Source organism: Somniosus microcephalus, chromosome 21 (assembly GCF_052327205.1).
Source record: "Somniosus microcephalus isolate GS21.2 chromosome 21, FLI_Smic_1.0, whole genome shotgun sequence".
NCBI lineage: Eukaryota > Metazoa > Chordata > Chondrichthyes > Squaliformes > Somniosidae > Somniosus > Somniosus microcephalus.
The window spans coordinates 14,419,615-14,442,775 of NC_141007.1; the positions used below are offsets into that span (position 1 = coordinate 14,419,615).

At 50.5% G+C, this 23,161-nt stretch overlaps 1 protein-coding gene across 1 annotated transcript in view; it reads left to right on the plus strand.

Annotated features, from left to right (window-relative positions):
* Positions 1 to 5,149: 5,149 nt before the first annotated feature.
* Positions 5,150 to 23,161, plus strand: part of LOC147102611 (galanin receptor 2a-like) — a 581,869-nt gene continuing 563,857 nt past the window's right edge. Inside the window, exon 1 of the mRNA XM_085963262.1 lies at positions 5,150 to 5,502. Within this exon, the coding sequence (XP_085819388.1) occupies positions 5,150 to 5,502 (353 nt within the window). The remainder of the gene's footprint in view (positions 5,503 to 23,161) is intronic.

Sequence of the window (23,161 nt, forward strand, 5' to 3'; positions counted from 1 at the left end):
ACATCCTAGGGTCTTGAGGGAAGTGGCGGTAGGGATTGTGGATGCATTGGTAATAATTTTCCAAAACTCCCTGGACTCGGCAAAGGTCCCGGCAGACTGGAAAACTGCTAATGTAACACCCTTATTTAAAAAGGGCAGTAGACAGAAGGCTGGAAACTATAGACCGGTTAGCCTAACATCTGTGGTAGGTAACGTTTTGGAGTCCATTATTAAGGAGACAGTAACAGGACATTTGGATAATCATAATTTAATAGGACAAAGTCAGCATGGTTTTATGAAGGGGAAGTCATGTTTGACAAATTTGCTGGAGTTCTTTGAGGAAGTAACATATAGGGTGGATAAAGGGGAACCAGTGGACGTAGTGTATTTAGACTTCCAAAAGGCATTTGACAAGGTGCCACACAAAAGATTATTGCTTAAGATAAAAAATCACGGGATTGGGGGTAATATTCTGGCATGGATAGAGGATTGGCTATCTAACAGAAGGCAGAGAGTTGGGATAAATGGTTCATTCTCAGACTGGCAATCAGTAACTAGTGCTGTTCCGCAGGGGTCAGTGCTGGGTCCCCAACTCTTTACAATCTATATTAACGATTTGGAGGATGGGACCGAGTGTAACATATCAAAGTTTGCAGATGATACTAAGATGGGAGAGAAAGTAGTGAGTGAGGAGGACATAAAAAACCTGCAAGGGGACATAGACAGGCTAAGTAAGTGGGCAGCGATTTGGCAGATGGAATACAATACTGGAAAGTGTGAGGTTATGCACTTTGGCAGGAAAAATCGTAGAGCAAGTTATTATCTTAATGGCAAGAAACTGAAAGTACTGAAGTACAAAGGGATCTGGGGGTCCTGGTGCACGAAACTCAAAAGGTTAGTATGCAGGTGCAGCAAGTGATTAAGAAGGCCAATGGAATGTTGGCTTTCATTGCTAGGGGGATAGAATATAAAAATAGGGAGGTATTGCTTCAGTTGTACAAGGTATTGGTGAGACCGCACCTGGAATACTGCGTACAGTTTTGGTGTCCATACTTAAGAAAGGACATACTTGCTCTCGAGTCAGTACAAAGAAGGTTCACTCGGTTAATCCCGGGGATGAGGGGATGGACATATGAGGAGAGGTTGAGTAGATTGGGACTCTACTCATTGGAGTTCAGAAGAATGAGAGGCGATCTTATTGAAACATATAAGATTGTGAAGGGGTTGGATCGGGTGGATGCGGGGAGGATGTTCCCGATGATGGGTGAAACTAGAACTAGGGGGCATAGTCTTAGAATAAGGGGCTGCTCTTTCAAAACTGAGATGAGGAACTACTTCACTCAGAGGGTGGTAGGCCCATGGAATATGCTGCCCCAAAAAGCTGTAGAAGCTACATCATTACATAAATTTAAAACAGAAATAGACAGTTTCCTAGAAGTAAAGGGAATTAAGGGTTATGGGGAGCGGGCAGGAATTTGGACATGAGTCTAGGTTCGGATCGGTCATGGCCCTGTGGGTAGCGGAGCGGGCCCAGGGGCCGTGTAGCCTGATCCTGCTCCTATTTCGTGTGTCTAATTCTGTTAGATTCAGGAGATGGTTCTGTGATAGTGGATTGGCGGTTAGGATCAGATCAGCCATGATCTTATCGAATGGCGGAGCAGGCTCGAGGGGCCGATTGGCGTACTCCTGCTCCTATTTCTTATGTTCTTATGTTCTTATGAGAGGAAATGCCGGTTTTCCCCGCATGCTGAAAACCGGCAATTCCTCCGAGCCCACGCGTGAGTACCCCGTCCGTACTCACGCGTTGGGACAGGAATTACTGGCCCAATATAAACACAAACAGTTAAACATATGCATACACATGAATATAGGGACACATGGCCAAGACATAAACACTTACACGCACAAAGTCATACCCAGAAATATAAACACATGCACAGAAAAATACACCAATTAATAAATTTGTACACAGAGGCACAACATAGACACGTGGACACAGAAACACATACAGAGGTTTGTACACAGCCTCACACAGATAAACACACACCCGCAAAGACACACCGGGAGATACAGGCGAACACAGCCACGTGAACACAAACATGGATACAATAGGCATGATCTTTACCACAACTTTAGCAGCAGTAATGGGGCAGGGACCTGTACCTTTCAAAAAAATGTGTTCTTGACATGTGGGCAACACTGGCAAGGCCATATTCATTGCTCATCCCTAGTTGCTCTGAGGCAATGGGAGTCGACTACATGTTGTGGGACTAGAGTCACGTGTAGGCCAGACTTGAAGTAGTGAAACTGTTGGGTTTTTAAGATGATCCGGCAGCTTTCATTGTTAATTTCCTAGTGCCACTCTACAAAATTACTAGATTTACTGGAAGTTGCCCCCTCCCAATACAGGTGGGTGTATCCAAATTAAACAATCATAACGGAGCTATGTCATACGTCACATGTTCAGTCATTATCGCCCTACCAACGCTAGATGCTACCAACACCTACACACAACTGTGTTATAAATTAAATGGCACCGTCCAGGAAGTGCAATTGATTGCTGGGTGATTTTGCCAGGGCCATTTTCTCCTGCCAGACTGGCAGCCCTTCCCTTTAATGCGGGTGCCACAACCTGCCAACAGCGGTGATTTTCTGCTCCCACCCCTGCGATGGCCTCATGGGCAAAGGAGGAACCGCCACCAGGAGCCCGCCAAAAACAAAATTAAATTGAGGGGTTAATGAGGAGAGACTGTTTCCAGTGGCAGAAGGGTCGGTAACCAGAGGACACAGAATTAAGATAATTGGCAAAAAAAAGCCAGGAGGGAAATTAAGAGACTATTTTTACACAGCAAGTTATGATCTGGAATGCACTGCCTGAACAGATGGTGGAAGCAGATTCAGTAGTAACTTTCCAAAGGGAATTGGGTGTATACTTGAAAAGGAAAAATCTGCGGGGCTGTGGGGAAAGAGCAGGGGGAGTGTGACTAATTGGATAGCACTTTCAGGGAGCCGGCACAGGCACGATGGGTTGAATGGCCTCCTTCTGTGTTGTATTATTCTATGATTCTTAATTTGGCAGAACTCATGAAGTTGGCCCTGATCGGTGGCACAACCGTTGGCAGGCTTGGCAAAACTAACACTGGCGAACCTGACTAGAAAGAAAAACTTGCATTTATATCGTGCAACCTCAGGGGACATCCCCAGTGAATCCCCAGTGTAGCCACTGTTGTAATGTAGGAACAATGCAGCTATGTTTGTGCACAGTAAGACCCCACAAACAGCAATCTGATAACAGCCAATAATAGAATCATAGAATGGTTACAGCACGGGAGAAGGCCATTCGGTCCGTCGAGCCCGTGCCAGCTCTCTGCAAGAGCACCTCAGCTAGTCTCACTCCCCCCGCCCTTTCCCCGTAGCCCTGCAAATGTTTTTCTTTCAGGTACTTCTCCAACTCCCTTTTGAAAGCCGTGATTGAATCTGCCTCCACCACCCTCTCAGGCAGTGCATTCCAGATCTTAACCACTCGCTGCGTAAAAAAGTTTTTTCTTATGTTGCCTTTGGTTCTTTTGCCAATCACCTTAAATCTGTGCCTCTGGTTCTCGACCCTTCCGCCAATGGGAACAGTTTCTCTCTATCTACACTGTCCAGACCCCTCTATCAAATCGCCTCTCAATCTTCTCTGCTCTAAGGAGAACAACCCCAGCTTCTCCAGTCTATCCACGTAACTGAAGTCCCTCATCCCTGAAACCATTCTTGTAAATCTTTTTTGCACCTTCTCTAAGGCCTTCACATCCTTCCCAAAGTTTGGTGCCCAGAATTGGACACAATACTCCAGTTGAGGCCGAACCAGTGTTTTTTACAGGTTCATCATAATTTCCATGCTTTTGTACTCTATACCTCTATTCATGAAGCCCACGATCCTGTAAGCCTTTTTAACTGTTTTCTCAACCTGCCCTGCCACCTTCAATGATTTGTTCACATATACCCCCAGGTCTCTCTGTTCATGCACCCCCTTCAGGATTGTATCCTTTAGTTTATATGTCCTCTCCTCATTCTTTCTACCAAAATGTATCACTTCACACTTTTCTGTGTTAAATTTTATCTGCCACGTGTCCGCACATTTCACCAGCCTGTCTATGTCTTCCTGAAGTCTATCACTCTCCTCCTCACTGTTCACTATACTTCCAAGTTTTGTGTCATCTGCAAATTTTGAAATTGTGCCCTGTACACCCACGTCCAAGTCATTAATATATATCAAGCAAAGCAGTGGTCCTAGTACCGACCCCTGGGGAACACCACCTTCCTCCAGTCCGAAAAACAACCGTTCGCCACTACTCCCTGTTTCCCTATCACCTAGCCAATTCCGTATCCATGCTGCCACTGTCCCTTTTATTCCACTGTTTTAGTGATGTTGGTTGAGGGATAAATATTGGCTCGGACACCTGCTCGTCTTCAAAATAGTACCATGGGATCTTTTACGTCCAGCTGAGAGAGCAGACGGACCTCAGTTTAACATCTCATCTGAAAGATGGCACCTCCAACAGTGCAGCACTCCCTCAGTACTGTATTGGAGTGTCAGCCTGGATGTTGTGCTCAAGACCAAGGCTGACTACATAGCAAAACATTGGCCAATGTTCTGATAACATATACACAAACACAGACACCGATGTAAAGACACACAGGGAGACACATGCCAATACCCAAAGTAGAAACACTGCATTAGCCAAGGAAATGCAGCCTCTGAACCAACTTTACTTTTGTTAACAGCAGCCTCTCCCCTCGGGGTTAATCGGTGTTGGGATCCTCTGCTCTGGGGTGGGGAGGGTCTGAGCGGAGCGGGGGTCGCTCTGGCCTCTTGTTCTATCTCCTAACTTTCCCCCAGACCCCCAGCACCACCACTTTCCATCTTCCCTGGGGGTGGGGAGGGGAGGCGGATGCCAATCGTCACCATCAGCGAGGAAGCGAATTAATATCGCCTTGGTAACGAGTGGATGAGACAGCGCGGTGCTTTATAAAGAGCAGAAAGAGGGGAAGAGAGAGAGAGAGAGACAGCGGAGCCTTCACTCAGCACCCAGCCAGCCCAGTGACAGCGCCTCCCGTCCCAGTCTCTCCAAACCTGACTGCTCTTGGGAGGTTGTGGGTGATGGAGGGATTGAATGTGAGCTGGAGGATGAATCTGAGCCAGAGCTGGAATTCCTCCCAGGTCTGGGAGCTGAGACCCGAGAGTGTCATCGTGCCATTGGTCTTCTGTCTGATCTTCTTGCTCGGCACGGTCGGGAACAGCCTGGTTCTGGCTGTCCTGCTTCGGAACGGCCAGATGAATAGTAACACCACCAACCTCTTCATCCTCAACCTGGGGGTGGCTGACCTCTGCTTCATCCTCTGCTGTGTGCCCTTCCAGGCCACCATCTACACCTTGGACTCCTGGGTCTTCGGCTCCTTCATGTGCAAGGCCGTCCACTTCTTCATCTACCTCACCGTGTACGCCAGCAGCTTCACCCTGGCCGCCGTCTCAGTGGACAGGTGAGCGGGGCAGAGAGAGGGCGAGAGAAAGAACTGGGCCAACTGGGACTGGGACAGAGGGACCGGGACAGAGGGACTGGGACAGAGGGATTGGGGCAAAGGGACTGGGACAGAGGGATTGGGACAGAGGGACCGGGACAGAGGGATTGGGGCAGAGGGACCGGGACAGAGGGATTGGGGCAGAGGGACCGGGACAGAGGGACTGGGACAGAGGGACCGGGACAGAGGGACTGGGACAGAGGGACCGGGACAGAGGGATTGGGGCAGAGGGACCGGGACAGAGGGACTGGGACAGAGGGACCGGGACAGAGGGATTGGGGCAAAGGGACTGGGACAGAGGGATGGGGCAGGGACATGAACTGGACAAGGATTGCCTTTCAGACGGGCCTTTAGTTTTTTTAAAGTTGTGGTAACTTTTGGACAGCTGTTGAATGTCCTGTGGGGCCAATTGGAAGGAAACAGGACTGGGACTGGGTCTGGGGCACTCAGACCAGATTTGGCACCAGGATCACGAGTGGGACCTGGGCGACCCGCCAGTGACAGGACCAAGCTGGCCAACCAGCTAAATACCGTCCCTGCCCAATTGCATTAGTCATGGTTAGCTATGGGCCAGAATTTGCTGTCAAAATAATGGTGAGGCTGATGGCGCTCGCTGTTATTTCAGAATCACAGAATCACAGAAATCCCACAGTGCAGATAGAGGCCATTTCGGCCCATCGAGCCTGCACCGACACATATCCCACCCGATCCCCGTAACCCCTACACCAACACATATCCCACCCTATCCCTGTAACCCCACGTATTTAATCCCCCTAACACTAAGGGTCAATTTATCATAGCCAATCAACCTAACCCGCACATCTTTGGACTGTGGGAGGAAACCGGAGCACCCGGAGAAAACCCACGCAAACACGGGGAGAATCACAGAAATCACAGAAACCCCACAGTGCAGATAGAGGCCATTTCGGCCCATCGAGCCTGCACCGACACATATCCCACCCGATCCCCGTAACCCCTACACCAACACATATCCCACCCTATCCCCATAACCCCATGTATTTAATCCCCCTAACACTAAGGATCAATTTATCATAGCCAATCAACCTAACTCACACATCTTTGGATGTGCAAACTCCACACAGACAGTCGCCCGAGGCCGGATTCGAACCCGGGTCTCTGGTGCTGTGAGGCAACAGTGCTAACCACTATGCCACCGTGCTGCCATTTATATTTATATTGTAAATGGCACAGCAACTTCAGGCGCGGGGCAGATGCGGGTTAAATGTGAATATCCAGAAGTTGCTGTCCGAGTTGTGTCACTCCATCGTTAGCTTTGCGAAAATGGCATCTCGCTGTCAGCCTCACCATTGAAATACATACGAACTAAACCCGCCACAGACATTGAGGGCTAGTAATTAGTAGCGCAAGCACCCTTTTAGCGATGTGATCATTGTTAACGATTGTCTTTGGCAATTAAAATTACAGTGGAGCCTCATTCCTTCTGTACCTGATTTGACATTGAATTCACCCACTTTAATTGACCCTCCTTCTCAGTCCTTCCGCTGTCTATTTCCCAATCCTTAAATCTGATTGGTTCAGAAGACACCCTGTTCACTCAGGGCCCAGAGGCGCCGTTTCCCTCACTGGGCCGTTATCAGCTCCCACTTTCAGCAACTTTGTGAGCAAAACTATTCTGAGCTGAAGGGTGCAGGGGCAAGTCCAACTAACAGTTAACACCATTAGAGGCCCTGCTAGAGCAAAATCTGGCCGGTACTCTCTCTGACTGGTTACCTTACTCCTGATTCTGTTTGTGAATCATTGCCCAGGCATTAGGTCCGTCGGGATAATTGACCTGGGCTGCTTGCTGTCTATGTGACCGGTTGACCTGGGTCAGTTGTGTGTGTGACTGATTGACCTGGGTCAGTTTTGTGTGTGTGACCGGTTGACCTGGGTCAGTTGTGTGTGTGACTGATTGACCTGGGTCAGTTGTGTTTGTGACTGATTGACCTGGGTCAGTTGTGTGTCAGTGACTGATTGACCTGGGTCAGTTGTGTGTGTGACTGATTGACCTGGGTCAGTTGTGTGTGTGACTGGTTGACCTGGGTCAGTTGTGTGTCAGTGACTGATTGACCTGGGTCAGTTGTGTGTGTGTGACTAGTTGAACTGGGTCAGTTGTGTGTGTGACTGGTTGACCTGGGTCAGTTGTGTTTGTGACTAGTTGACCTGGGTCAGTTGTGTGTGTGTGACTGGTTGACCTGGGTCAGTTCTGTGTGAGTGACTGGTTGACCTGGGTCAGTTGTGTGAGTGACTGGTTGACCTGGGTCACTTCTGTGTGTGTGACCGGTTGACCTGGGTCAGTTGTGTGTGTGACTGATTGACCTGGGTCAGTTGTGTTTGTGACTGATTGACCTGGGTCAGTTGTGTGTCAGTGACTGATTGACCTGGGTCAGTTGTGTGTGTGACTGATTGACCTGGGTCAGTTGTGTGTGTGACTGGTTGACCTGGGTCAGTTGTGTGTCAGTGACTGATTGACCTGGGTCAGTTGTGTGTGTGTGACTAGTTGAACTGGGTCAGTTGTGTGTGTGACTGGTTGACCTGGGTCAGTTGTGTTTGTGACTAGTTGACCTGGGTCAGTTGTGTGTGTGTGACTGGTTGACCTGGGTCAGTTCTGTGTGAGTGACTGGTTGACCTGGGTCAGTTGTGTGAGTGACTGGTTGACCTGGGTCACTTCTGTGTGTGTGACCGGTTGAACTGGGTCAGTTGTGTGTGTGACTGGTTGAACTGGGTCAGTTGTGTGTGTGACTGGTTGAACTGGGTCAGTTGTGTGTGTGACTGGTTGACCTGAGTCAGTTGTGTTTGTGACTAGTTGACCTGGGTCAGTTGTGTGTGTGTGACTGGTTGACCTGGGTCAGTTCTGTGTGAGTGACTGGTTGACCTGGGTCAGTTCTGTGTGAGTGACTGGTTGACCTGGGTCAGTTGTGTGTGTGACTGGTTGACCTGGATCAGTTGAGTGTGTGACTGGTTGACCTGGGTCAGTTGTGTGAGTGCTTGGTTGACCTGGGTCAGTTGTTTGTGTGTGACTGGTTGACCTGGGTCAGTTGTGTTTGCGGAACTGGTTGACCTGGGTCAGTTGTGTGTGTGACTGGTTGACCTGGATCAGTTGTGTGTGTGACTGGCTGACCTGGGTCAGTTTGTGAGTGACTGGTTGACCTGGGTCAGTTGTGTGTGTGACTGATTGACCTGGATCAGTTGTGTGAGTGACTGGTTGACCTGGGTCAGTTGTGTTTGTGAGTGGCTGGTTGACCTGGGTCAGTTGTGTATGTGAGTGGCTGGTTGACCTGGGTCAGTTGTGTGTGTGACTGGTTGACCTGGGTCAGTTGTGTGTTTGTGACTGGTTGACCTGGGTCAGTTGTGTGTTTGTGACTGGTTGACCTGGGTCAGTTGTGTGTGTGTGACTGGTTGATCTGGGTCAGTTGTGTGAGTGACTGGTTGACCTGGGTCAGTTGTGTGTGTGAGTGGCTGGTTGACCTGGGTCAGTTCTGTGTGTGACTGGTTGACCTGGGTCAGTTGTGTGAGTGACTGGTTGACCTGGGTCAGTTGTGTATGTGAGTGGCTGGTTGACCTGGGTCAGTTGTGTGTGTGACTGGTTGACCTGGGTCAGTTGTGTGTTTGTGACTGGTTGACCTGGGTCAGTTGTGTGTTTGTGACTGGTTGACCTGGGTCAGTTGTGTGAGTGTGACTGGTTGACCTGGGTCAGTTGTGTGAGTGTGACTGGTTGACCTGGGTCAGTTGTTTGTGAGTGACTGGTTGACCTGGGTCAGTTGTGTGTGTGTGACTGGTTGACCTGGGTCAGTTGTGTGGGAAGTGGTTGTTTAAGTCCTGTCCCTGGTTATCGATTCCTGGTATGGGTAGTCAAGCCTGTTCTCATTGCTGGCCGAAACCCACTAAACTCCAGCTGATCCTCTTCAAATCTATTTTGCACAAACCCAGAACCAGACCCGCAGAACAAGCAGCACAGAAATCGCTTCATGATAACTGTTAACCTATGGGCTAGAAATTAGGTATTGCCCCTTTTGGGGCGTTGAATTTTAAAAAGTTGCAGAATTAGTCCTTCTGACCTCCTGCTAAATTAATTGCTAGCGCTCCAAGAAAGAACTGGAGCGTTAAATCAAACTTGGGGCGTTACACAGAGAGAGCGGGGCGCTACACACACAGAGAGCGGGGGGCTACACACAGAGAGCGGGGGGCTACACACAGAGAGCGGGGCGCTACACACACAAGGGGCGCTACCTGCAATAACCAATTTGAGGTGCAGTCCAATCGGGGCTCATCATTCACACTGGCTCCTTCCAGTTCTTAAAGGGGAGGTTCAATCATTCAGCACAACCTCACTCTCAACATTGCTGGCTCTGAAGGTGACCTCCAAGCAACTGAATAGCTGCACCTCTTATCCGCATGGCTGATCCCAGTCCCAGGGAGAGAGCTCGCCGTTTCAGCGACCAGGCTTTGGAGGCATTGGTCGCGGCAGTCGAAAGAAGGAGGGCAGCGCTGTTCCCAGCCACTGGCAGGAGGCCATTGCCCCATGTCTTCAGGGCAATGTGGAGGGAAGTGGCCCAGGACGTCTCGGTCAGCAGTGTGGTCCTCAGGACCCTCACACAGTGCTGTAAAAAATTCAATGACCTCACTCGGGTGGTCAGGGTGTGTACATGCTTCAACAAGTCCCACATACCAGCATCTGAACCTCAGTCTGTACACACTGCACAAACCACCACACCCCCACCACTCACCCACCAAGCATTTCCACCTACTCAAATTCACATCCACATCTCATGCCTTGCCTATAATCACAGCTATTCAACTATGGCAGGCACATCTCCCAAACACATAGCTGCACACTCACTCACACACTTTCCTTTCTCTTGCAGGCCAAGCTGGCCCACAATCGGACAGAGCTCTGTGCACGCCATGGAGCCCATCCTTGGCAGTCTGCAAAGGATGGTTGACTCCCTGAAAGACCGTGGGGACCTAGACCTGATGTCGTGTGTCTTGGGCAATGTGGCAATATCCATTGCAGCACAGGTGGAAGTCACACAATGTCTTAGTGCTGTAATGCAGTCAGTGGTTGCTGCTATCGATTCTCCGACTGCTCTGATGCAGTCTCAGCTTGATGCCACGCAAGCTCTGACTGCTACCATCATCGCTGGGTCCACCACAGTTCACCGGGGATCTCATGGTGTCACAGCAGCCCAGCAATCTGTGCTCCATCAGATTGGTAGGGATGCTGAGGTGCTGCCTGTATTGATTTCTTTGTGGGTTCAATGACGAGGCATTTATGAAAGAGAATGGGCTAGATTTTCAGTTGCTTGCGCCAGCAGTTAGCGCCTTAAGAGAAGTGATTTTCGGGCGCTATGTGTGTAGCGCCCGGGCGCAGCGCAGTTTGCGCCCCGCCCCAAATTAAGTTGCCCGTTAGCGCCGGCGCAAAGTTTAGCGGCCGCCCGGATGCGCGCGCAGAAAATGACATCACATCCTCGTGCAACGCCCTTTGGCCGCCCCGAATCCAAACTTCAGTCGGACCGCCCCATTGTGCGGCTGGCGTCCAGAGCGTTTGTAAAATGGAACGCAACAGACCCTGGGGAGCGCAAATTAAAGGGCACTCCTCATGCACTATAAACGGCAGTCTGCATGTGTTGTGTGGAAGGATCCAGTGTGTTGTTGTGAACGGTGTATTTCCGGGCACCACCACCACCACCTCCTCCTCCTCCTCCTCCTCCTCCTCCTCCTCCTCCTCCTCGTCGTCGTCGTCGTCGTCGTCTCCCCCCCAGACTCTGCTTTTGAAAAGAACACATGCACCCTTCCCCTTTAAGAGCTCACTGGCACCAGAGTGTCTGCCGTGCACTGCGCCCGAGCTCGGGCGTTGCGCTCTGCACCGCCGGCTTAGCGCCTAAAGATAGTAGTGGAACGCCTCTTTTAGCGTTCCACCAACCTCTTAGGGCGAAGCCACTGAATTTTTGGCAACGGGGCGCTACTTTGGGGCGGGCGCTAACTTCGGGCGGGCGCTAAGGTTAGCGCCCCAAAACTGTCTATACTGAAAATCCAGCCCATAGTCTTTTAATCTAAAGTTTGTTCAACTCTGGTTAACAGCCTTACAGGAGACACCATGCTAGAAATCCATCTAAAACGAAACCGAAACTAAACTAAACTGCTTGTCTCTCACATGCCCTCTGCTGGTCAGGTGTAAGTAATCAATACATGCAATTATGCTGGTAAGGCATCATAATCAAACAGGCAAATACCATCACTATTTGCTGATATCATTACATCTCCCTTAAAACAAAAGTATTTTACTTTTAACTAACAACATGTTTTCTTTGTATTAATCTGCATTTTAACTGTAACACTTAATGAACTTACATTATCATTATCATGATCAAGGTTTTTTAACCTTGCTTTGTGTGTTCACATGAAATATGTAAATACACTAGAACTTGAAGAAAGAATAAGATAACATTACTTCCTTCTATAACAATAGTCCTTAAATTTGCTCAATGAGTCTCTCAGGAGGCTTCACGTGTCTTGAGGATTTTCTGATTGATTGTCCTTGAATCTGAGTTGTTGCCTCAGATGATGGTTTCTCAGCTGTGTGATCAGGTTGTTCAACAGTATCAGTCTTTTGACCTGCTGTGTGATCAGGTTGTTCAACAGTATCAGTCTTTTGACCTGCTGTGGCTGGTCCCCTGAGAAGATCTCGATGATTTCTTCGCAGAACAGCACCCTCATCTGTCTGAATGGTGCATGATCTTGGTTGAACTTCACTCAGGACAGTTCCCTTCTGAGTCCATATGTTTGTTTTGTCTTTGAACCTTACTTGGTCACCAGTGTGGAGTTCAGGTAGGTTTTGTGTTCCTCTGTCATAGTAGTACTTTTGCTTTTCTTTCTGTTGCTCTTTGAACTTCCTCACTTTCTCCCCCTCTTTTGTTTTCAGGAGGTTCTCCGGGATGGGTAGGTTTGACCTTAGCCGACGTCCCATGAGCGGCGTTGTGCGGTATACAAGCATGCTCTGGTAGAAGTCAGTTCCACTGTCTTTTGCCTTGTACTTCAGTCTTTTCACTGTCTGGACCGATTTTTCCACTAGTCCATTGGACTGTGGAAAGTGAGGACTTGACGTTGTGTGGACAAAGTCCCACTCTTTGGCAAAGTGTCGGAAACTTGCATTGTAAAACTGGGGTCCGTTGTCTGTGAAGACCTCGCTTGCCACACCATGTCTGGAGAATATGGCTTTCATACATGTTATCACAGCATCTGCAGTGGTGGTGTACAGTCTACACACCTCTGGATACAGGGAGTAATAGTCTGTGACTACAAGATAGTCCTTCCCTTGACATACGAATAGGTCAGCGCCTACCTTCTGGTAAGGTCTGTCTGGCGCTGGGTGTGGCTTTAGTGGTTCTGCAGGATTGCTTGCTTGATATTTCAGGCATATTGTGCAGTTTGACACCTCATTTGTCACATCTTGGTTGATTCGTGGCCAGTACATCACCTCTCGTGCTCTTTTCTTACACTTTTCGATTCCCAGATGTCCTCCATGGATCCTTTTTAGCATCTCTTTTCTCAGACTCTTTGGGATAACTATTTTACTTCCTTTGTAGATGATGTCTTCGACCACTGATAGTTCCGCCCTGCAGTTCCAGTACTCTGCCGTGTCAGGTGAGCAGTCTTGCTTCATGTTGGGCCATCCATCCAAGATGCTTTTCCTCAGTCGTCTCATTGTTTCATCTTTGTTTGTCTCAGTCTTTATGAGCTCCATTTTTGCATCTGCTATGGGCAGTGCACTTGTGATCATGTCCACGTAGGCGTTTACTTTTTCATCCATTTTGGTGTTTGCGGGCTCACTTGGCTCAACAGCTCTGGACAACGTGTCTGCTGTATACATCAGTTTACCCGGTGTGTACGCAACATTCAGTGTATAGCGTTGCAGCCTGATCATCATTCTTTGTATTCTAAGCGGACAGCTATTTAGTGGCTTTTGGAACAATGCAATCAAGGGCTTATGGTCAGTCTCTACACTGATTGCTTGTCCTGCCACAAACTGGTGAAATCTTTCACAGGCATATGTGATGCTGAGCAGCTCCTTTTCTATTTGAGCATATCGCGTCTCCACGTCTGTCATTGAGCGCGATGCATATGCAATAGGTTGCCAGTAGTCATATTTTTGCAGAAGAACGGCACCGAGCCCACTCTGTGATGCATCTGATGATATCTTGATGGGTCTCGCTGGGTCATAAAACCTCAGAACTGGTTCCTCTGTGAGCAGTTTCTTTAGATCGCTCCATGACTTCTCATGCTCATGATTCCATTCCCATTCTATGTTCTTTTCAGTTAGTCGTCTCAGTGGCGCCATCTTTTCTGAGAGGTTGGATATGAATTTACCCATGTAGTTGATCATTCCATTAAACCTCTGCACGTCCTTTTTGCATTGTGGCTTTGGCATATTCTCAATGGCGGACACCTTTCTGGGATCTGGTCTGATGCCCTCACTGCTAAGGATATCTCCCACGAATGTCAGTTCTGTCACCCCGAGCTGGCATTTCTCTCTATTCAGCTTCAGGTTTGTTTTCCTTGTTGCTTCCAGCACTTTTTTCAGTCTCTCGTCATGCTCAGTTCTCGTGGTTCCCCATACTATGATGTCATCCATTGATGTATCAACTCCCTCCAGATGCTCATAGATCACACGGATAGTTTTGTGGTACACTTCAGGAGCTGAGGCAATGCCAAATGGTAACCTTAGGAATCTGTATCTGCCAAATGGACTGTTGAACGTGCACAGTCTTGAACTTGCTTCGTCCAGTTTCATCTGCCAAAATCCTGATGATGCATCTAACTTGCTGAAATACTTTGCATTTGCAAACTGTGACATGATTTCCTCACGTGTAGGAAGCTTGAAGTGCTCTCTCTTTATTGCTCTGTTTAGATCTCTTGGATCCAGGCAAATTCTGAGCTTTCCATTCTTTTTGTCCACTACGACGAGGGAACTCACCCACTCAGTTGGCTCATCTATCTTCCGAATCACGTTCAGGCTTTCCATCCTGTCCAACTCTGCCTTCAGTTGCTTTTGAAGAGCAAACGGAACTTTTCTGCATGGAAGTATGACCGTTGGCATACTTTTATCTACTCTGATCGTGTGTTCTCCTGGAATGCAGCCTAGACCCTGAAATAGGTCGTTGTACTCTTTCATGAGTTCATCATAGACTGTCTCTCCTTCGCTTTCCACAACGAGGACTCTCTTTACCAGGTTCAGTCTCTCACAGGCTTTTAAACCTAGTATGGCTTGCACATCCTTTGGCACCACGATTAATGCTAGCGAGTGCTCTCTGTCCTTATGTGTCACTTTGACAATGCATCTTCCTTTCACTGGTATAGCAGTACCTGAGTATCCTGTCACTTTCACTTTTATTCCATGTATCTTTGGTCTGGGTCTAATTTTCTTAAAATCAGTCTCTGATATCACATTAACTTGTGCTCCAGTATCCAATTTAAATGGAATGTGTATGTCATTCACTTTTAGTGTCAACATCCAGTCTCTTTTTTCTTCTTTGTTTTCAGACACAACATCTACATTGAACTCCTCTATCTCGCTTTCATCTACTGTATGGACCTTGCTTTGTTGCGCCTGGTTCTTGCAGCAACGGGCATGATGGTTGTTTTTGTTGCAACTATTGCATGTTTTACCATATGCTGGACACTTTTTTGGTGGATGCTGTGTACCGCATCGACTACATGACTTTCGATTGTCCCTTTCATTTTTGTTCGCTGGCCACGCCTCTTTTTTCACATTGGCGCTCTTTTTGTTAAACGGTTTGTATCCGTTCTTTCTCACTGCATCCACGTTGCAGCTACTGTCACTGAACAGCTCCTTTGCCTGCGACTTCACAGTCTCTGTAGCCCTACACAGTGCTATGGCTTTTCCCAGGTCTAGATCTTGCTCTCTTAGCAGTCTTTCCCTTAGACCATTATCTGGAATACCACACACCAGTCTGTCTTTTATCAGCGAGTCTGTCAGTCCCCCAAATTCACATGTTTTGCTTCAGTTTCTCAGTTCAGTCACATACTGATCAGTAGTCTCACCCGTTTTCTGTACACATGTGAAAAATCTGTGCCTCTCAAACGTCACGTTATGTTTAGGTATGCAGTAGGCCTCAAACTGTTCCATTATTTTATCTAGCTTCATTTTGTCTCCATCAGCAGCGAATGTGAAGTTATTATACACTTCCAGCGCTTCATCACCCACGACATGTAAGAACACTGACGATTTCTTTTTATCCCCTTTCTTGTCAGCTCCGATTGCCGCTAAATACAACCCCACATGTTGTTTGAACCTCCTCCAATTTTCAGCCACATTACCTGTCAACTGAAGCTTCGCCGGTGGGTGTAATCCTTCCATTTTTCACTTCGTTAACTATTCTCCAATGGTAAGTAACGATGTTCTCTTTTGGCTTGCTAATATTTGGAGAGCTGATTTAACTTCAGATTTTTCCTCTTCATCTCTTTCAATCACTTCTGACACCATGTATTGATTTCTTTGTGGGTTCAATGATGAGACATTTATGAAAGAGAATGGCCTAGAAATTCAGTTTTGCCAGTTTTGGGGCGCTAACGTTAGCGCCCGCCCGACTTTAGCGCCCACCCCAAAGTTGCGCCCCCTTCGCCGAAATTCAGTTGCTTCGCCCTAAGAGGTTGCTGGAGCGCTAAAAGAGGCGTTACACGACTATCTTTAGGCGCTAAGCCGGCGGTGCAGAGGGATAGCGCCGAGGCGGGGCGCAGCGCGGGTGCGGTCATTTTTTGATTGACAGCAGACCCCGTGGCGCCGGCCAGCTCTTAAAGGGGGAAGGGACGATTTGGTCTGCTGCCACGCCCTGCACACTGCAGCTTTCAAACTAGGCCTCAACACTGCTGCTGAGCCCAAGGAGCCATGGCAACGCATGAGAAGGCCCGTGAGCGTGCCCTGCGCTTCTCAGAGCGTGATCTGGATATCATGCTGACAGCATTGGAGAAGAGGCGCAGGATCTTGTTCCCAGACAATGGCAGGAATCCCACCCACCGCGTCTACACCAAAGCCTGGAGGGAGATCGCCACCAGGGTGTCGTCCTACGGCGATGCCCCCAGGGACAAGGTGCAATGTCGGAAGAAATACAATGACCTGACCAGGATTGTCAGGGTGAGTACCCTTTCCACTCTCCTCCTCATTCTTGCATGTACACCTGACATGATGGGCAAAGGGACCTGAAAGGCCTAATGGGCAGCCCTCAGCCAGCAGCTTTGGGACAGTCATGAGCATCAATTGCACATTCTGCACTTTACACACTGGCCAAGCTATTCCGCCATGAGAGGCAGTGCACACTAGATCAGGGCTACACTCTGGCCAAGCTATTCCACCATGGGAGGCAGTGCACACTACGTCACGGCTACACACCGTACTTAGAGCCCGTCCTTTCTCTTGCAGGCTAAACTTGCGAATAATCGCAAGCGCCGCGACATCACCGGGGGAGGCCGCGCCAAGTTCCAGAAGCTCACTCCCCTGGAGGAGCACGTGAGTGGCCTCATGGGAGGCCACGTGATTGTGCCCAGAGCGTGCGGAGAAGCCGACCCTCCGCTGCCCGGCAATGGTAAGGACCTCGCCTTTTGGCCCTCTCTCGTCGCACTTGCGCATCCGAGCTGCCTCCTTTGCCACTGTGCCACCAATGCGCTGAATGCCACCAGTCATGACTCCCTCGCTGATGCCCTCTCCTCACTCTGAAGCTACTCTTGTGCCTTCCTGCTTTCAGCTGGTGACGAAGAGCTCCCTGAAGCTGCCACTGACAGCCCCTCCGAACAGGAGGAGGAGGAGGAGGAGGAGGAGGAGGAAGAGCAACCCGGACCATCAGGGGAGGACTCAGGTCCCACAGCAGAGGGCGAAGTGTTGGACACGTCTTCCCTGGACGAGAGCCTGGAGCAACTTTCGGAGGGGAGTGCAGCTGCTGGGACCAGTGGCGTCCAGCCACCCAGGAGGGCTGCGAGTGGGCCGCGGCCTTCCCCCCAGAGGGGGGAAGGATCGGAGGGGAGTGCAGTTGCTGCGGACATTCGGCGCCAGCAACGTGCCAAGGGTCGGCCAGCTCGGACCCCTGCTCCCCAGCGGGAGAGTCCCGCCTCCAGTCCGGCCACCTTCGCCTCGGAGGAGGTGCGCCAGCTGGACCAAATGGCCGAGGATTCGGACCGCCGCCACACAGAGCTCATGCAGGTGGTGGGACGGATGCCTGAGGCCATCGAGTCGCTGGCGACCAGTGTGCGGGAGTTTGGGGCATCAAATGCCGAGAGTGGCCGGATGATGATGGAGGTAGTGGAACGGGTGCCTCCGGCGATGGAGTCGCTGGCTGATGCCGTCAAGTCAGTGGCGGATGTGATGCGGGCGCAGACCAGGGCAACAGGGGCACTCACTGCTGCCACAGACCAGGGCAACAGGGGCACTCACTGCTGCCACACGCGCTGCCTCAGCCAGGCATCGCCAGGACACCCGCCGCGCTGCAGCAGCACAGCGATCCGCCCTTCGGCTGATTGGTGCGGATCGTGCAGTGCGTGCCCGGGTGAGTGCCAGCGTGCGACATCACCAGCCAGCACCTCCAATACGCCAGCTTGCCCACATTGCGCCATCCGTCGCTGCCACTACCCCAGTGGAGCGTCAACGGCAAGCGGCTGGAGCTGATGGTGGGCATGCACATGTGCGCCAATCAACAGCCGGCCCCTCGAGGCCCAAAGCCCGTGTAGGCCGCCCTCCAAGGCCATCTGGCGGAAGGACATCTGACCCTCAGGCGCCTTCCCCCAGCCTCGCAGCAGCCACTGGGCAGAGCTTGCGGAGGAGCAGCAGGCCGGGCAGGGGTGCCAAAAGGCTGGACAAGGTCTCGCCCTCGCGGGCCACTAAGTAGAGGGTGTGGCCAGCTTTCATTTTATATGGCGGTGGACATCTTTATTTTGCCCATGGTTGTTTTGTTTATGGGTATGTTTTTTGCGTTGAGGCCGAGGTTGAGGTTTGTTCAAATGTGGAATTACTCCTCCCCAGGTTGTGGGAGTGAGTCGTTTGTTGCACTTTTTGTGGGGGCCGTTGATTGTTTTTGCGATTCATGTGGGAAAGGGTTTCATTTTTGTCAAATATAAATTTATCTTTATTCAGACAGTGTCCATGGTTGTTCTTGTTAGTCTTTGTTGACTTCGCCGGCTGAGGGCTTGCGGAGCGGCTGCATTCATCTTGCTTCATGGCCACAAGGCATTCCTTGACAGGGGGCTTAGAAGTTATGTTCAATAAGCTGGCGACGGACGGCCCTTGGACCTTGTCGCTCCCTCCTGGGAACGTACTCCTCCTCCTCCTGCTCCTCCTCCTGCTCCTCCTCCTGCTCCTCCTCCTGAGGTGGTGGTCCAACGTCAGGTGGCAGTGCCTGAATCCTGCGGAGAGCCAGGTTGTGTAGCATGCAGCAAACTACGACAAATTGGGAGACCCGGTGCGGCGAATACTGCAGAGATCCGCCGGAACGATCAAGGCAGCGGAACCGCTGCTTGAGGACCCCAATAGTTTGCTCGATGATGTTTCTGCTCCTTTGATGGCTCTCGTTGTATGCCTCTTCAGCAGCGGTCCTGGGCGCGCGGAGTGGGGTCATGAGCCAGGTACACAAAGGATAGCCTTTGTCCCCGAGTAGCCATCCTCTTGGGGGAGGCTGTGCCTCGAACATGTCATGCACAGTACTCTGCCGCAGGATAAAGGCATCGTGGCAGCTGCCTGGAAAGCAGGCATTGACAGCCAGGATGCACTGCTTGTGGTCACACACCAGCTGCACATTGAGAGAATGGTAGCCCTTCCGGTTGCGATACTGCTCGCCATGCTCCAGAGGTGCCCGCAAAGCCACATGCGTACAGTCAATGGCGCCCTGCACCAAGGGGAAGGCCGCGAGTCTAGCAAATCCCACTGCACTCTGATGCTGGCTCTCCAGGGCCATGGGGAAGGAGATGAATTGGCGTCTCCTTCTGAAAAGGGCATCGGTCACCTGGCGGATGCAGCGATGCACGCCGAACTGGGATATGTTCGCTATGTCCCCAACAGCGGATTGGAAGGAGCCGGTGGCATAGAAGTTCAATGCCACCGTCACCTTCACTTCCACCGACAGAGACGTCCTGCACCTGAGCTTTGGATGCAGATCTCTGCGAAGCAGGTGGCAGATCTCTGCAACCACCTCCTTTCGGAATCTCAGCCTTCTTACACATCGCGCGCCACTCATGGTGAGGTAGGAGCGCTGCTGGCAGTATACCCTGACTGGGTAAGGCCTATGTTGCCGACGCCTGTTGCCCCCTCTGCCTCTAGCCAGGGCTGCCCCTCTGACCCCGCGTCTGCGAGCCCTACGCACATGGCGCTGAAACTCCGTGTTGGCACCCCATGCAGCCCCCATCAAATGCTGGCAAGCAGTCAAATTTCCAACAGGGCACTTGCAGCGCTTTGGCCTGAGTCCAAAAATACCTGAGCTATTGCTGCACGAAACCAGTTAGCTCTCCTCCTTGTTGTGTGTCCAGAAATCCGTTGCACAAGATTGTTTGCTGCAAAATGGCTGCCCTTTATACTGCAGGGTATGTGCCCTTTAATTTGCGCTCCCCGGGGCCCGCGTCGGCTGTGTTGCATTCCATTTTACAAACGCTCTGGCCGCCAGCCGCACAATGGGGCGGTCCGACTGAAGTTTGGAATCGGGGCGCACAAAGGGCGTTGCACGAGGATGTGACGTCATGTTCCGCGCCCGCAGCTGGGTGGGCGCTAAACTTTACACCGGCACTAAGGGTCAACTTAATTTGGGGCGAGGCGCAAACTGCACTGCGCCCGGGCGCTACATGCATAGCGCCCGAAATTCACTTCTCTTAAGGCGCTAACTGCTGGCGCAACCAACTGAATTTCTAGGCCAATGTCTTTTAATCTAAAGTTTGTTCAACTCTGGTTAACAGCCTTACAGGAGACACCATGCTAGAAATCCATCTAAAATGAAACCGAAACTAAACTAAACTGCTTGTCTCTCACATGCCCTCTGCTGGTCAGGCGTAAGTAATCAATACATGCAATTATGCTGGTAAGGCATCATAATCAAACAGGCAAATACCATCACTATTTGCTGATATCATTACACTGCCCAGGGGGAGTGGCAGTGGGTCAGTGGAACAGGAACCTGCTGTCCTCTCTCAGGCTGACAGTGTTCCTGCTCCCACCACTGCCACTCCGCCATTGCCCTTGTCGCTGCCTGTCATCCAGCCAGGCCAGGCTGCTGCCGCCCAGCCTGAGATGTTGCAGTCTACAGCTGGGCCTTCCCGGCTCAGAGCTGCTCGAGATCGTCCTGCAAGGCCATCTGTAGTCTCTGGCACCAACACTCAGCAGCCTTCCATCAGCCCTGCTGCAGCCATGGGGACAGACTACGTAGGAGCAGTAGATTAGGAAAAGGGACTGTAAAGAGGGGAAGTAAGGGTTTGCACAAGGGTGATTAGTTAATATTGCTGTATATATGTATTTACTGAATGTTGATAAATTTATTAATGGGATTTTGCAGTATTTGTGCTGTCTCTCATTTTAGCTTTGCGCTGTGATATGGCATGCAAAATAAATGGAATGATGGGGGATGTGGTGAGCAACCCCGATTGGGGGGGGTAGAATTTATTGGAACTGCAGTCTGATGAGGCGGTCACAGACCGCCCTTCCAGAAGGCTGATTGAGTGGCTGTCTTCTCCCTTGCTCCTGTTCCTCCTGCTTTTTCTCCTCATCCTCATCCTCATCCTCTCCCTCTTCTCCTCCTGAGGTGGACCTGCTATAACTGGTGGCCCTCATCATGGCCAAGTTGTGGAGCATGCAGCACACCACAACGAAATGGGACACCTGCTCCGGCGAGCACTGGAGAGCTCCTCCCGAGCGGTCAAGGAAGTGGAACCGTTGCTTGAGCTCTCCGATGGTCTGCTCGATGATTTTCCTGGTGGTGACATGGCTCTCATTATATGAGTGCTGGGCAGGAGTGTTGGGGTTGCAGAGGGGAGTCATGAGCCAGGTGGAGAGCAGATAGCCCTTGCCTCCGACCAGCCAGCCGCGAGCTTGATGTGGTGGCTTGAAGAGTGCTGGCACACCGGGCTGGCGCAGGATGAAGGCATCGTGGCTGCTGCCAGAATAGCTGGCATTGACGGTGAGGATTCGCTGTCTGTGGTCGCACACTGACTGCACATTTACTGAGTGGTAGCCTTTGCGGTTATGGAAGATATCAGGATTGTAATGCTGTGCCTGCAAAGCGACGTAGGTGCAGTCAATGGCGCCCTGCACCATGGGGAAGCCCGCTATCCTGGCAAAGCCACATGCACGCTCGTCCTACTTCTCTCTGGCGATGGAGAAGGAAATGTACTCCCTTCACCTTGTTTAAAGAACCTCTGTGACCTCCCGCATGCAGCAATGGATGGCGAACTGCGAGATGTTATCTATGTCTCCTGCTGCAGACTGGAAGGATCTGCTGGCATAGAAATTGAAGGCGACTGTGACCTTGACTGCCACTGAGAGAGCCGTGGTGGTCCTGATCTGAGGCTCGAGGTCTGGCTGCAGGAGGTGGCAGAACTCTGTGACCCCGTCCTTGGTGAAGCGGAGCCTTCTAAGACACTGCTCCTTAGTTAAATTTATGTAGGAGAAGTGCTTCCAGAATACCCTGGGAGGGTAAGGCCTCCTGATGAGAGCCCTGTTGGCCCTCCTCCCTCTGGCCACATTTTCCAATCTTTGTCGCTGCCTCCGATGTTGATGCTGGAGGGCGAGTGCCAGGACAGCCCCCATTAATGTAACCAAGTGTAGGACTTCCAAATCTTAGCAGAATGAAAGTGACAATTTTTTAGCAGGCAGAACACTCCTGAAAGTAAGAAACACTTAACTCACTGAAAACAGCTGTTTCGCAATGTCAGACTGAGAAGGCAGCATTGATTGGCCACTAAAATGAAAGTGGATGTTGATCCCTTTAAATACCGCTCCTACAGCGGCCGTCCGACTGCATCACGCCTCCTCTTCCTGCCGTTGTTCAGGCCAGGCGCTAAGGCAGAAGGGGGGCGAAGGTCAATTTTTGCATCTGGGCCGTTAACGGGGCGTTCCACATGCATCGACGTCATCACCTGGCAGCCGCTAAAGGACGGGGTGCTAAATCCCGGGTGAATTTCGCGTGCGGCGGTGGATTCGCCGCACCCCGCCTCAAACCCATTAGCGCCTCCTGTTAGCGCCCCCGCCCCCCCAGGCGCTAACGGGAGGCACTAACCTGCTAAATTTCTCCCCCATAGAACTTTGAACAAGTTGGGTGCGAGTCTCATTCTCTCGTCCGTTTTGGACCCGGAATCATACAATCCCCGGTTTATTTCCGCCTGGACACACCTGCATTTATAAAAAGAGCAAAGCCTGTTTGGACAAGTCTTTTTGGAGAGTAACAATTTGACAGTGAGGTGACTGTGTTCTGCAGTGTCTTTTATCTCCTCTATACCACCCAGATCATTAGGGTGGAGAATCACACGGTGGAAAAAATGGAAGAAGGAATTATTTCAGTCGGAGCTTCGTTCACATTTCACCAAAGAACTGATACACCCAAAATTGCAGATTACAGAGATA